At 36.3% G+C, this 15,885-nt stretch overlaps 1 protein-coding gene across 1 annotated transcript in view; it reads left to right on the forward strand.

Annotated features, from left to right (window-relative positions):
* The window catches only part of LOC128206667 (uncharacterized), a 34,622-nt gene that overhangs the window by 10,217 nt on the left and 8,520 nt on the right, over window positions 1-15,885 (forward strand). Inside the window, exons 5-17 of the mRNA XM_052909275.1 lie at window positions 2,960-3,112; window positions 4,305-4,501; window positions 5,098-5,179; window positions 5,600-5,759; window positions 7,297-7,426; window positions 9,148-9,254; window positions 10,105-10,184; window positions 11,143-11,255; window positions 12,860-13,036; window positions 13,448-13,614; window positions 13,975-14,133; window positions 14,734-14,875; window positions 15,583-15,712. Of these exons, the coding sequence (XP_052765235.1) occupies window positions 2,960-3,112; window positions 4,305-4,501; window positions 5,098-5,179; window positions 5,600-5,759; window positions 7,297-7,426; window positions 9,148-9,254; window positions 10,105-10,184; window positions 11,143-11,255; window positions 12,860-13,036; window positions 13,448-13,614; window positions 13,975-14,133; window positions 14,734-14,875; window positions 15,583-15,712 (1,797 nt within the window). The remainder of the gene's footprint in view (window positions 1-2,959; window positions 3,113-4,304; window positions 4,502-5,097; window positions 5,180-5,599; window positions 5,760-7,296; window positions 7,427-9,147; window positions 9,255-10,104; window positions 10,185-11,142; window positions 11,256-12,859; window positions 13,037-13,447; window positions 13,615-13,974; window positions 14,134-14,733; window positions 14,876-15,582; window positions 15,713-15,885) is intronic.

Below are 15,885 nucleotides of genomic sequence, written 5' to 3' on the forward strand. Positions count from 1 at the left end.
TGTGAACAAAATAGAAGTCACAATTTTAGCCTTATCTTAATGAAACTTGGTCAGAATGATCATCTTAACATAAGCTAGGTCAAGTTCCATATTGGGTCAACCCAGGTCAAAAACTAGGTCACTAGGTCAATTAGTAGAAAAACCTTGTGAACACAATAGAGGTCACAATTTTAGCCTAATCTCAATGCAACTTGGTCAGAATGATCATCTCTATAAAATGTAGGTCAAGTTCGATATTGGGTCATCCGCGGTCAACAACTAGGTCACTAGGTCAATTAGTACAAAAACCTTGTGAACACAATAGAGGTCACAATTTTAGCCTAATCTCAATGCAAGTTGGTCAGAATAATCATCTCTATAAAATCTAGGTCAAGTTCGATATTGGGTCATCCGCAGTCAATAACTAGGTCACTAGGTCAATTATTAGAAAAACCTTGTGAACACAACAGAGGTCACAATTTTGACCTAATCTTTATGAAACTTGGTCAGACTGATCATCTCTATGAAATCTAGGTCAAGTTCGATATTGGGTCAGTTGGGGTCAATAACTAGGTCAGCAGGTCAATTAGTAGAAATACCTTGTGAACACATTAGAGGTCACAATTTTAGCCTAATCTCAATGCAACTTGGTCAGAATGATCATCTCTATAAAATCTAGGTCAAGTTCGATATTGGGTCATCCGCGGTCAATAACTAGGTCACTAGGTCAATTAGTAGAAAAACCTTGTGAACACAATAGAGGTCACAATTTTAGCCTAATCTCAATGCAAGTTGGTCAGAATAATCATCTCTATAAAATCTAGGTCAAGTTTGATATTGGGTCATTCACGGTCAATAACTAGGTCACTAGGTCAATTAGTACAAAAACCTTGTGAACACAATAGAGGTCACAATTTTAGCCTAATCTCAATGCAACTTGGTCAGAATGATCATCTCTATAAAATCTAGGTCAAGTTCGATATTGGGTCATCCGCGGTCAATAACTAGGTCACTAGGTCAATTAGTACAAAAACCTTGTGAACACAATAGAGGTCACAATTTTAGGCTAATCTTAATGCAACTTGGTCAGAATGATCATCTCTATAAAATCTGGGTCAAGTTTGATATTGGGTCATACGCAGTCAATAACTAGGTCACTAGGTCAATTATTAGAAAAACCTTGTGAACAAAATTGAGGTCACAATTTTAGCCTTATCTTAATGAAACTTGGTCAGAATGATCATCTTAACATAAGCTAGGTCAAGTTCCATATTGGGTCAACCCAGGTCAAAAACTAGGTCACTAGGTCAATTAGTAGAAAAACCTTGTGAACACAATAGAGGTCACAATTTTAGCCTAATCTCAATGGAACTTGGTCAGAATGATCATCTCTATAAAATGAAGGTCAAGTTCGATATTGGGTCATCCGCGGTCAACAACTAGGTCACTAGGTCAATTAGTACAAAAACCTTGTGAACACAATAGAGGTCACAATTTTAGCCTAATCTCAATGCAAGTTGGTCAGAATAATCATCTCTATAAAATCTAGGTCAAGTTCGATATTGGGTCATCTGCAGTCAATAACTAGGTCACTAGGTCAATTATTAGAAAAATCTTGTGAACACAACAGAGGTCATAATTTTGACCTAATCTTTATGAAACTTGGTCAGACTGATCATCTCTATGAAATCTAGGTCAAGTTCGATATTGGGTCATCTGGGGTCAAAAACTAGGTCAGTAGGTCAATTAGTAGAAATACCTTGTGAACACATTAGAGGTCACAATTTTAGCCTAATCTCAATGCAACTTGGTCAGAATGATCATCTCTATAAAATCTAGGTCAAGTTCGATATTGGGTCATCCGCGGTCAATAACTAGGTCACTAGGTCAATTAGTAGAAAGACCTTGTGGGCTTTGATATTTGGCATGTATAATTACTTTATGGACATCTACCAAGATTGTTCTAATTATGCCTCTGGAGTGATAAGAGGCCCTGCTCGCGGGTCGCAAGTTTTACATAGGCTTATTTAGTGAAAATTTAAAATCTTGTCTAAAACCACAAGGCCTAGGCATTTGATATATGGTATGTAGCTTTACCTTGTGGTTCTCTACCGAGATTATTCAAATTATGCTCCTTAAGTGATAAGAGGCCCCACCTAGGGGGTCACAAGTTTTACATAGGCTTATATAAGGAAAGTGTTTAAAAATCTTCTTGTCTGAAAATGCAAGGCCTACGCATTCAATATTTGGTATGTATCATAACCAAGTGGTCCTCTACCAAGATTGTTCAATTTATGCCCCTGGGGAGAAGAGGCCCTATCCTGGGGGGAGTCACAAGTTTTGCATAGGCTTATATAGAACAAAAAACTTCTTGTCTAAACCAACAAGACATTGGCATTTTATATGTGGCATAACCTAGTGGCCCGCTACCAAGATTGTTCAATTTGTGCACCTGTGGTGAAAAGAGGCCTCACCCTGGGTGTCACAAGTTTTACATAGGCTTATATAGGAAAAAACTTTAAAATTTTCTTGTCTGAAGCCACAAGGACTAGGTCTTAAATATTTGGTTTGAAGCATTGCCTACTGATAGGGTCATGTGGGGTAAAAAACTAGGTCAGTGGGACAAATAAAAGAGTGGCCTCTAGGGGCCATACTTTTCATTGGATCTTTATGATAATAGGTCAGAATGTTCACTTTATTTAGCAAAGCTACAGGTGAGCGATACAGGGCCATCATGGCCCTCTTGTTTTCTTTTATGCATTAATTCTAATACTAAAATGGCGACCAGGAGACAGAGCAAGCAACCATGCTAATAGTAGTGTTCAGATAAAGTACAATGTAATTTGAAGATAATCTTGCTACTCATTACACAGTAACCATGACAATATGGTACAGTAACTGACTGTTACAATTACTTCATCCAACCATTGTGATTTGTGCTTTTTGTGTATAATATATCTAACATTTTTGCTTTCTTTAGTGGACCATTGCTAACATGGATGGCAGTTCAGAAACCCATGGTGAACTGATGAACATCTTAAAGCACCGCAAAGTCCTGGAATGTAAAGACTGCGGGAAAACCACAAGATTTCCACACTACTATAAGCAGCATCGCATATGGTGTGGTAGGGAGGTAGGTCTAGTACTACACACTAATATAAGCAGCATCGCATATGGTGTGGTAGGGAGGTAGGTCTCGTTCACACACTACTATAAGCAGTACAGCATATGGTGTGGTGGGGAGGTAGGTCTAGTACTACACACTACTATAAGCAGCACCGCATATGTTGTGGTAGGGAGGTAGGTCTAGTACTACACACTACCATAAGCAGCACCGCATATGGTGTGGTAGGGAGGTAGGTCTAGTACTACACACTACTATAAGCAGCACTGCATATGGTGTGGTAGGGAGGTAGGTCTAGTACTACACACTACCATAAGCTGCACCGCATATGGTGTGGTAGTGAGGTAGGTCTAGTTCACACACTACTATAAGCAGCACCGCATATGGTGTGGTAGGGAGGTAGGTCTGGTTATACACACTTCTATAAGCTGCACCGCATATGGTGTGGTAGGGAGGTAGGTCTAGTACTACACACTACTATAAGCAGCACCGCATATGGTGTGGTAGGGAGGTAGGTCTATTACTACACACTACTATAAGCAGCACAGCATATGGTTTATACACACTTCTATAAGCTGCACCGCATATGGTGTGGTAGGGAGGTAGGTCTAGTACTACACACTACTATAAGCAGCACCGCATATGGTTTTTACTTCATCAAACTATAGAATGCATTGTTTTGGGCAGTTTTTTTACCTACGGTACACATATCTATTGACCAAATTTGTCTTGAACATGTATTAGCAGAATATCAACTAAACATGTTTATTGGAATAATTTGTTACAAGTCACATGTTTTGACAGAATATTACATACGCAAGATTTGGCAGAATATTACTTGCACATGTTTTTTGACAGAATTTTACTTAAATACATTTTTAATGGCAAAATATTATGTACACATATCATTGGCAGAATTTAATGTACACATGTTTATTGGATTGGCAGGATTTGAATTAATGTCGTTCATCGGCAGAGTTTTTCCAACACTTATTTATCTACAGAAAATTACCGACACATTATTCATTGATAGCATTTGACCTGCACATGTTTATTGATAGCACTTGACGTACACATGTTTATTGATAGCATTTGACCTGCACATGTTTATTGATAGCACTTGACCTGCACATGTTTATTGATAGCATTTGACCTACACATGTTTATTGATAGCATTTGACCTACACATGTTTATTGATAGCACTTGACGTACACATGCGAACACTGCAACAAAGACGATCTGAAGCTGATGTGGAAGCAAGTTCATATTAATACCTGCCCCGCCTTGAGAGAAACCCAAGAAATTGATGCCCCTGTAGAAGATAAGAGTAAGGTTGATGAAGATGTCAATAAAGAGGTCACTCCAGGGGGTCGGAAGAAGAGGAAAGCAGCTAAAAAGTGAGTCTTGTTTAGTTGATGCCTTTTATAGGGTTTCACTCACAGATTGTTTGAAGGAGTCCTTTTAATAAGGGTTTCTGATGTAAAACAAATTTATAACTTCTTAAAAGACAGTCTTTATATGCCCCCACTTATGTAAAGTTATATTTTCATTTGCTTTGCTGTGCATGGTTGACTAGGAATACATCCATGATATATAAATCATTACGGTATTTATTTTCATCCTTAACTCATATTTGGGCCAAACATTGAATGTACGGTAAGATACAACATTCTATAATTAAGGTAATATTTATAGTTGTCTAGCTATGGCAGTTGTAAGTGCACTTGCTTCTCGACAAGGGGACCTTTGTTTGATTCACGGCCCGGGTGCATGTGATTTTGGTTTGTGGTCACCAAACCAGACAAGTGGGTTTTCTCTGGGTCCACGTGTTTCCCTAAACAACACAAGACCACAGCCTTCTGCAACATAGTGCCAACGAGAGTGACTTAATATAAGTTAATATGACTTTCTTCACAATCGTTAGAATAAAGAAGTTCATAACAAGGCCTTAATCAAACACTTTTGCAAAAGTTTCCATTATCCCATTTTTCAGAGCAGAGAAAATGGTTGCCGACATTTCCAAAGATATGCAACCCAGTAGAGACAGCGATGTTTCTGATGTTGATGATCCAGAGGTACATAGGGATTTCCTTATGGAGTTATAATAGCTTCATGGTTTTATTTTTGCTTGAATTAAAAAATCAGGTTCATATTTTGTGTCTTGGATAGTGAAGCAATTCTTGACACCATAGAATTGTTAATACCAAAGTTTGTGGAAAAGTCAAACTCAAAACCTGGCAAAAAAGTTTGTCAGATATGAAAACTTTGCAAGTAGCCAGAGCAAAAATGATTTAGCTTCTCATCACTGGTGTCCCTTTTCATAAATCCTTTGCCCAAATAGATTTCCTTGGCAAACATTTGGCCTTGGAAAAATGTGATGAACTGTACATACATAGCTGCAGTTTAAATCTATATGTTGATTTTTGTTTGGAAAAAAAAGTTTTGTTTTAAAAACTTATTAAAATAAATGAAAATTATCTGATGTTAATGTACAGGTTAAGCTGGAAGATGCTGATGAAAGTGATGATGATGCTGAAGAGTTTGAAGTGGATGAAGATGTTAGCAATGATGAAGATGACGCTGGTGAGGATGATGAGGAAGATGAAGGGGGTGGTAACAAAATCGTGTATGCACATGGAAAAGGCTACAGTTTGAGTAAGTGGGAATTCTGTTTTCAGCTCGACTATTCAAAGAATATGGAAAGCTATACTACTCAACCCAAGCGTCGGCGTCTGCGTTGGCGTCACACCTTGGTTAAGGTTTTGCATGCAAGCACACATAGGTTAATATCTCAGCAACTACTTGAGGTATTGCATTGAGACTTGATACATCAGCAACTACTTGAGGTATTGCATTGAGACTTGATACATCAGCAACTACTTGAGGTATTGCATTGAGACTTGATACATCAGCAACTACTTGAGGTATTGCATTGAGACTTGATACATCAGCAACTACTTGAGGTATTGCATTGAGACTTGATACATCAGCAACTACTTGAGGTATTGCATTGAGACTTGATACATCAGCAACTACTTGAGGTATTGCATTGAGACTTGATACAATGGTTCTCAACCATTCAACCTACTTAATTAACCAAGTAAGATAACTCTAGTTTGAATTAAATGCAATTTATTGCCCTTTATTATTCGACTTAGAAATTCTGGTTAAGGTTTTGCGTGCAAGCACACATAGGTTTATATCTCAGCAACAACTTTAGGTATTGCATTGAGACTTTATACAATGGTACTCAATCATCCAACCTACTTAATTAACCAAGTTAGATAACTCTAGATTGCATTTCATGCAAAAAATAGGCCTTTCTTATTTGCTTTGAAATTCTGGTTAAGGTTTTGCGTGTAAGCACACATAGGTTAATATCTCAGCAACTACTTGATGTATTGCGTTGGGACTTTTTACAATGGTATTCAACCATCCAGTGTAAGTGAATAACCAAGTTAGATAACTGTTTTGTTCAAATAATGGCCCTTTATTATTAGACTTAAAAATTCTTGTCAAAATTTTCCATATAACCATATTTATGTTAATATCTCAGCACATCATGTATTGCATTGAAATCTAATCTAACAGTGATCCATGCATGTTTCGCCAAAACTTTTCAATCCTTACATTGAAAAGTGGCGGAATAGTAGAGCGCGCTGTCTCTGTGACAGCTCTTGTTATTGAAATGATGGTTTAAAGTCTAACCATCTCTTTTAATAGTTAGAATACTGTCTCATTATTTTTGGTGATTTTTGCAGAATTGTTTGAACTTTAATATTAATTGGGGTGTATTATGTATTATTCTAATGTTTCGCAATGCAGTCTTGTGGAATGGGGTCAGCATTTTATGGTCAGATATGCAATCTTTTAAGGGTTTTCCCGGCTAGCTCAGTCAATAAGGTCTACAGGTTTGCAGGTTTGAGCCCCATTTTGGAAATTCTAAGTATGAAATGTATACTTCATTGAATTATTTTTAGCTAGTCTGTTTTCTGAAACAAGTATTGTCTTAGCCTTTGTGTCATTGTGCCAACACTTTAACATGGCCATTTTATACTAATGAGACTTGGTACACATTTTGCCAGGCACAATGCACACATGCTCAGAAGGCTCATAATTCTGGCTTAAATAACAATTGAATTATGCACCTTTGTCTAATAAATAAAAAAAGAACTTGTGTTTTTGTCACCAGCTGTGAACCTGGACTGTTTCAAGCTTCGCTTTTATGCTCCAACCCTGGAGAATATGAAGAAATTCAACAAAAAGGACCTCTTCCCTCAATTTCTACCTCACAAGACCCTCTTTCAGCCCTTATCTGAGAGGTAAGAGTCTGTTTAGTTTTGTAAATTGTGATATGGGGATGTTTAGTGTTGCAAGTCCTTGAATTTGTTTTCTGCAAATAAAGTGTAAAAATTGTTTCTGGTTTCCTGATCTAGTCTATTTCTTTTCCCAACACTTAAAGCTGCACTCTCACAGATTGACCGTTTTGACAACTTTTTTATTTTTTGTTGTGGAACGACCCAATTTGTTCGAAAATGTATGTAAACCAGTCATTTAAGACTGCTGAGAAAAAAAATAGATGGCAGATTTGTATATTGAAGTTCAAAAAATGATGTTTAATGCTTTTTCCTTAATCTGTTAGTAACAGTTGAAGCCATACAACATTAGTTTTAGAATGGAAATATGAAAATCTACAACCTGATCTTTTGTCAGTAGTCTTTTATCACTGGTTTGCAGATATTTATGCAAAAAAATGCTCATTCCCAGACAAAAAATAAAAAAGTTGTGTAAAAATGGTAAATCTGTGAGAGTGCAGCTTTAACCTTTTTTATTGCATTGAAAAAACAACCTTTTATTTGAAAGTTAAAGTTAAAGTTAAAAGTGCTTTTGGCTTTTAATACCATTGATACTTTTACTGATTGTATAGATTTTGTTAGCATATATAATTTATATTTTTTGGTCGCAGAAAAATCTCAAGTAACAATTTGCGTAAAAGAAATAAATATATATTCTGACCAACCTACTCCATTTTTTGGCATGAAACTGAAAACAAACATTATTTTTATGCCTTATTATCCATCTTACCAGGATGTTACTTAAAAACAGTGTTCAAACAGTATGGCAGTTATTTTCATAGCTGTGAATATTTGTGAAGATTTTTGTGAAGTTATTTTGACTAAAAAAAGAACATCAGTCAAGCGTTGAATGGGATTTGCTCCATAGCTCTCTTGCAACCATAATTTACTACAGCAATAGCAGGTTTGCTTTTGGATTATATTCACCATCAACGGCATCAGTGGAAATATAGGCCAGAATTGAATTCATTTTAAATATATCATAGTTAAAGTGAAAAATGTTAAAACTGTTGAAAAACCTATATTTACATGGGTAGGTACATATACAACAATGTGTGGCAAGAAATGTCAATTTTGATCAACTGAACTATAATCATGCTGTAAAATACTATAAATTCTTAAACAATATATTTTCTTGTGTTATAAAAATATTCAGTTTTGTGTATCAAGTATCAACAGTAGTTATTTCAGCAGGATTTGACATTAAATTTTGTGGTTGTCCCTACTCAGGCATCGTAGGATACCCCCAATACACACTACACTATGCTTCGTTGTGTACTGTGGGCAATTTGGCTACAAAAATTTCGTATTCATGAATAATTCATGAGGCAATTTCATTGGTTCCTGAAAGTTCCAGATGCTTTATGGTTGAAAAATATTCTGGCAATTGTTGTAGTTGAACTGTCAATACCACAGAGGCTACTGACACTGTAAAGTTATTAACAATATTTGAGTGTATCATGCGAATTCATTGGAAGAAGAGTTGTCTCTCCATGCATATTCATTAAAACGAGATTTTGTCAGTCAATTGTCACACAGTACGTATGAAGAGTAACGCAAGAAAGTACTGTGGTTGCCGACAATGCTACTCTGGATACAATGAAAATAAGAGTTAAAAATGATTTAACAGTAAGTATTTGCATGGGCCAGGGCTCTAATATGTATTTATTGGGCAAGTTTTTTTTCAGTGAAAGCGTGCCCTTCCGGCCTATACGTCAGACCAGTGTTAGTTTTACAGTAGGGAAACAAGCTGAACACACACAACTGGAAACTGGAACTGGCAGCATTATTGAAGGTGGATATTGGTTGTATGCTTGCAGAATGATATGTTGTACTTCGTAATAGCTTATTGTCAATACCTAAAATATCCTGAAAATTTTAAAGCACTATTGGTCTGGAAAAAAAATTGTCTGAATTTTTTCATTATTTAAAATGAATGATGGTTTTACAAACTAAAATGTGCTGTTAAGAAAAGAGTTTCAAATTGTTTTTATCTCAAAACTGTTAAATGTCATAATTTATGATGCTCCGTTAATCACATTTCAGCCAATATTGATATCATTGGAATGGAAACATAAAAACCCTGGTTGTAGAGTATGTGAAACGTAATAGAGAAATATACAGTTTATTGTTGATATCCTCGGTACTTCATTCTGTTAGAACTATGTAAGTTCCGTACTGTAAGGAAGAAATTTACTGACACAAAGTCTCTCCTTCATGAATATTTATGAATAAGGGAGAGAACTCTTCTTCCAATCAAATACTGTCTTACAATTCTATACTCATCAACCATCACATCATGGAGGATTTTTGTTAGTAAATATTCAAAAGGACACACAATGTTATTTCATTGGCTTAGATTCCAAAGAGGTCCCTATTCTGCACCAATGAAACTTCCTCATTATTTATTCATGTTTACAAGATTTTCCTAGTGAAATGTCCAACAGTACTTAATGCAGCAGAGCTTAATAGTATAACTGGGAATTTGTTCAATGTAACCTAGACAAAACAGTAATTAATTTAACCAATGTTTACAAGTGTCAGTATCTATCTTCTGTATTTGTCTTGCATGTTCTAGGGTAGCAGTTTTAATCATATGATATATTTTCTAAAAGTTTTTTATAGACAGAACATTATATTTTCAGGATTTCCGATCTTCTACACAGGCTTAGAAGTATGGAAACTGGCCTGGTGTCCAATGCCACTCGGCTCCAAGCATGAACAGGTTGGGAGTCTGTTTCAGATCACTATTTGGTAGTAGCTTGCTACTGGTCTATTTTTAGAAAAGAAATGTTCAGCTGTTGTCATAGCCTTTGTGTTGTTAATGTTTAATTACCTTAACCTTGGCCACTTTTCAAAATTGTTGAAAATATTCATATGAAACTTTGTTGACAAGTTACATGTGACAATATACACATTGTATACTGTAATACATCAAGTATAAAAGCTAATAACTTGGAGTTTTCCTCCTTGGTCAGTTGAGAAAAAAAACCCCAAAAACCTTGGCCTTTTCGATACAGAACTGGGTCTTGTGTGCGACACGCTGCCTCATCATTGTGAACCTTCACAACAAGTTTTTTTTAAAAATCCTTTAATGCATGGTCAAGATACAGCCTTGATTAGGATCATTTCAATCTTTGACCTATTAACCGTGGTCTTTGAGGTACAGACCTGGGTCTTGTGTGCGACACGCTGCCTCATCATTGTGAACCTTCACAGCAAGTTTTTTTTTAAATCCTTTAATGCATTGTCAAGATACAGCCCTTATTAGGTGCAGACCTGGGTCTTGTGTGCGACATGCTGCCTCATCATTGAGAACCTTCACAACAAGTTTTAAAAAAAAATCCTTTAATGCATGGTTAAGCTACAGTCTGGATTAGGATAATTTCAACCTTTGACTTATTAATCTTGGTTTTTGAGATACAGACCTGGGTCTTGTGCGCGATGCGCTGCCTCATCATTGTGAACCTTCATGACAAGTTTTTTGAAAATCCTTTAATGTATAGGTATGATCAAGATACAGCCTGGTCAAATTTAGGCAGTGCTATTGTCTTAATAAAAACTATTTTAAATCAAAAATGTAGAAACTAAGCTTCCATTTTCATTCTTTAGATAATCAATAAAGACAATAAGAGTAGGTAATAGTTATCAAAATGATGGTCATGTCATGTTTCAAATTCCAGATACTTGCTGTAGTGGGGAAGACAAACCCAAAGACCAGATTTTGTGGGGAAAAGACGTACTCAGGCCCTGGTGTCATACAGATATGGTGCACAGGGGTCACATGTAATTCGAGGTTAGTCTTAGAAATTGTGTGAATATAGATAAGAATCTACCACATCCTTCAGTTGTTGATAAGGGAGTTCCATTTCAGGTGTGAGACACATAAAAATCTTTTTCACATAAATATATTTACAGTTCTGTTTATAAAGGAATTTATGACATTGTGAAACGCTAATTCTTGGGTTTTGCCAGCTATTTCAGGAAAAGCAACGTCCTCAAAATTGTGAAAAGTAATGGCGTTTCGCTTCAGTTTCCATTCCAAAACTATTTTTATGTTAAACTCCTACAGTATGGTCAAACTTTTGGTAAATGACTTTTGATGTTGTGTTAATTCTGTTAAGTATGATTCATATATGGAATACATCATGTACATGATTCCTTTTAGTATGGTTAAAAAATATGTTGTTTTTTTATTCTTCTGCTGATAGAGAAAAATATTGACTTCATTGCTTTCGGTATAGGTCTGACATTAAGGCTCTTATAAAGCAATCAAGCTAAGCATTTTTGTTTTGACATTTTGACTTCCAAGCCCCTATTGGACACATTCCTGCATGAACAGAACTGCAAAAATGGATTTTTTGATGTGTCTCACACCTGGAATGGACTTCCCTTACCAACAACTCAAGAATGTAAGAGATTTTGAACCTAAGGATTTTTTTTTCATGAAATTCATGATGAACTAATTTTTATGTGGTAAAATGATTTAAGTAAGATATTTGGCTTAATGGAATAAGCTACTTAAGCTTTTTATGCTTAAAGGGGCTGCACTCAGTATGATGAAACAGCGGGAAAAAAGAAGAAAATTATTAAAAAATGACATAAACTTGGTATCGATGTGTACAATGCATTGAAACTTACTAACTGAAGTACCACATAGTTAACAATTAATTTATTTTTCGCAATTTTTTCCTATGTTTTCATACCTAGTAGAATTAATTCCTTAGGCGTGATTGGCTAGTGGATGTTATCACGTGATATTACCAAGTTAGGTATATAGATTAAATATTCCAACTGTTTAGGGTAAGCCTTCGTAGCACAGTGGATACAACACTGTACTGCAATTTTGGCGACACCGGTTCGAACCCGGTCTCCAACACAATTTTTTTTTACATTTTGGTGTTGTTTTTTTTACAGTTATGATATCAATGAGTAGAACATTTTATTAAATAATTGTCCTGAGATCCTTTACAGAAATAAATTTTTTTTATGCCAATCTGGTGTACAGTCCCTTTAGTAACCTTTTGAAAAATGAGGGCCTGTACACCCTGTTAGACAACTGACTGGTCACAGGATTAAAATGTTGTTCCACAGGGGCTTGGAAGACAGAATTTCAAGCTCAAAATTACTTTTATAATTGACATAATTAACTCTTTCCGACTCATGTCTCACCACCACCAGTCATTCAACTACACGTTCGTGACTTTGGCTTAGTCACAGGATTAAAGGAGCTTGGCCATGAGATTAACTCTTTTTATTTACTCAGACTTAGTTGTACTGCCCCGAGACAACTGTACACCCAGGTTCATGACTTTGGCCTAGTCACAGGATTAAAGTGGTGCCCCACAGGAGCTTGGAAGTAAGATTAACTATCATAATTGAAATAATTTGCTTTTTCAGACTAAGTCGCACAGTCCCAAGACAACTTTACACCCTGGTTCATGACTTTGGCCTGGCCACAGGACTAAAGTGGTGTCCCACAGGGGTATGGCAGTCAAAATGTCACAGTGACGAAACTTACAGGAGGATAGGACTTATAGCTGTTTCTATGACAGATGGAACTGTCAGAATATTTAGGTTGATGTGACTTTTGTTGCCATTCTTTTATGTTGCTATAAACATTGACAATTGAAATTTATGTCATTTTTTCTGATTTCTGCTTTTTTAAGGAAAAAGCCTTGGTATTGTACTGGCCTTGGTTCTGTCTCTATGGAGTCCGCCTTGTTGGCATTGAAATACTTAAACAATGGCCATAACCCTAAAAGTGTTAAGGTATTCAAATGAAATTTGGTACATATGTTTCCATAGAAATTACACAGGCCATAACTCAAAAAGCATATAAGGTATTGAAATTAAACTTGGTACATTTAATTGCAGAAAAATTACACACATCTTTATTTAAAAAAAACACTTTATTTTTCTCCTTTCGTTGAAATGTTGGGAGCATTGTATATATGCACTGAATTAACTGTCTGTTTTGTTTTGTAGCATTCCAGATATACAAGCTGATCAAGAAACTCCACTCACATTAAAGGTGAAGCCATTATTAACCTTAGTACCCAACAGAACACCAGTAAACTGTGGCTTGGTTTGTACAGCTTTGGATTGGGACCCTAGTCAAGGTCACCCTAGAATACTAGCCGGCTACACTGATGGTTAGTTTGTCATTTTATTTTGTTTGTCGTCTTTTTAGCATGGCAGACATTATTATTGGGATTATGGCAAGTTTATGTCATTTTCACTTATAACTCCAATACCTTTAAATCACAAAATTAGGTAACATAACTCATGATGTTATGTGAGAGTAAGGTGTTTAGTTGTTGGGGGAACCGGAGTACCCAGAGGAAACTGAATTATCAGACCTAATGACATACTCAAAGTCCTGGGAATCAAACCTGTTATGCCTCGATGAGAAGTTAGCGCTATAACAACTGCCAATTGTGACATTTAAATACCATTTTTCCTGTATGCTCATGTCACATGTTAATAATTAATTTATTTCTTTGCTTCTACAGGAAGTGTAAGAATCTTCAATCTCATTGAGTGCTCTCCCTTGCTGAAACTCTCAAGTGAGGAGGGAGAAAAGCTACTTCCTGTTGCCACACATCAGATTCACGCATTTCCTGTCAGAACTGTCACCTGGATAGCGTCTTTAACAAACATTGTTGTGACCAGTAGGTTTTTGGCAGTTTGAAAAAAGATTGGAGCGGTTAACTAAATATTCTGTTGTTGTTAACTTCAATAAAATAAGAAAGACATGATATTTAAATTGAAGATAAGGCGATGATGGGGTCTTCATTGTATATTCCATTTACAACTATGCCATTTACAGCCTGAAGGCCAGCCTCTAATAACAGAAGGATGTTTTGCATTTACGTCTTAAAGGCCTAGTTTAAGAAATGTTTGGCATGACAATCCCCTGCTGTGCATCTCCTGCAAATTGCACTGATGTCACAGTAGGGACTCATTTCCTGTGTATTTGTTTATTGGCTCAGGGCCATTTAGGGTCCATTTCTATTATAAAACCTACAAAACTCTACAGCAGGACACTCAGATTGGAGATCTGATAAGACAATTAGGCAATTAGATTAAGATCAATACACAGAGGTTGTTTACTATACACATTTTTTTTTTTTGATGGGGGTGTCACTTATAGAAGGATTAAACTAGGCCTTTAAATATCCTGAAACTTCTATTACAGGTAATGGTAACATTCCTTTTTCTGTCATTTCTTTTTCAGCAATTAATGGCATTCCTATGATTTCACTCCTCAGGTTCAGAGGGCCTGGATTCCCACTTCTGGGATGTGGAAAACCCCCAAGTCCCGCTGTACACAGAAGAGTATTGCTGTGCCATGTCATCTTGTTCTTCACGACTTGTGCAGGGTGTTTTCCTGGCCTCAGATGACAATTACGCGTAAGTTTTCATGGTGACACAACCTCTTAACTCGTAAGTGACAGATGGCCACTTATTCAACTCAATTGTTCTACATGTACAGTATCCTCAGAATATGTCAATAGATCATCTTTGTTCATGATTTTAACAACAGATATTTGCAGCTTTGCTAAAATCATATAATAAAAGTTAATGGCTCACACTATGGAACAATAGACAAGCTAAGATTATGCACATGGACTTAGATTCAGTATATTCTTTAATTAAGCAAAGTCATATCAATTACTGGTAGTTCATCACTAGTACCCAGGAGGTCCCGTACAGTGAACAAAGTAACCTTAAACTTATTGTGTAAAATGTGAACGTTTACTTGGTTGAATTATTAAGTGGCCATATGTGTTCATACATACCATTTCTGCCAGTTTGAAAAAAAATCCCCAGGAAATTTTCTCCATTCTCCCCCACCTGAGTGAGGGAATAATATCCCCAAAAGCTACAGAGGAAGTCTTATGTTGATAAACAAAGCATCCTATGACACTAGTACTGCCTAAAAGTGTAAACATTCCCATTCTTGTATAAAAGGTGGCTATTGTGTTGAGGAGTTAATGTGCTTGCCGCCGTGAATCCCACACACTGCTTTTCACAGACAGTCTGATTCAGATTAATATGACCTTGTGTGCTACTATATTCAAGTGTGTACTTCACTTTGTTATTATTGTATGTTACAGATTGAATACGAACAAGGCTCGCTACCGGGAATGCCACACCCTGATGTATATAGGCGCCCCAGGGCAGGCGAAGAAAAGAGTACCCGACATTTTGTGCTACTACCTTGGTAATCTGTACTGCTGTATCTGGGTGAGTGATTGTTTGACACTACATGTAGAAATCAATGAATAAAAAAATCCTTAAAGTATGGAATATACAAATAAGCTTGTCAGTTCATTGTGCCATTGGCAATGATGATAAAATTAAAACCGTAACTTTTATTAAATTTAATCGCAAACTCGAGCAATGGAAAGCATCAGCCG

This window comes from Mya arenaria, chromosome 10 (assembly GCF_026914265.1).
Source record: "Mya arenaria isolate MELC-2E11 chromosome 10, ASM2691426v1".
NCBI lineage: Eukaryota > Metazoa > Mollusca > Bivalvia > Myida > Myidae > Mya > Mya arenaria.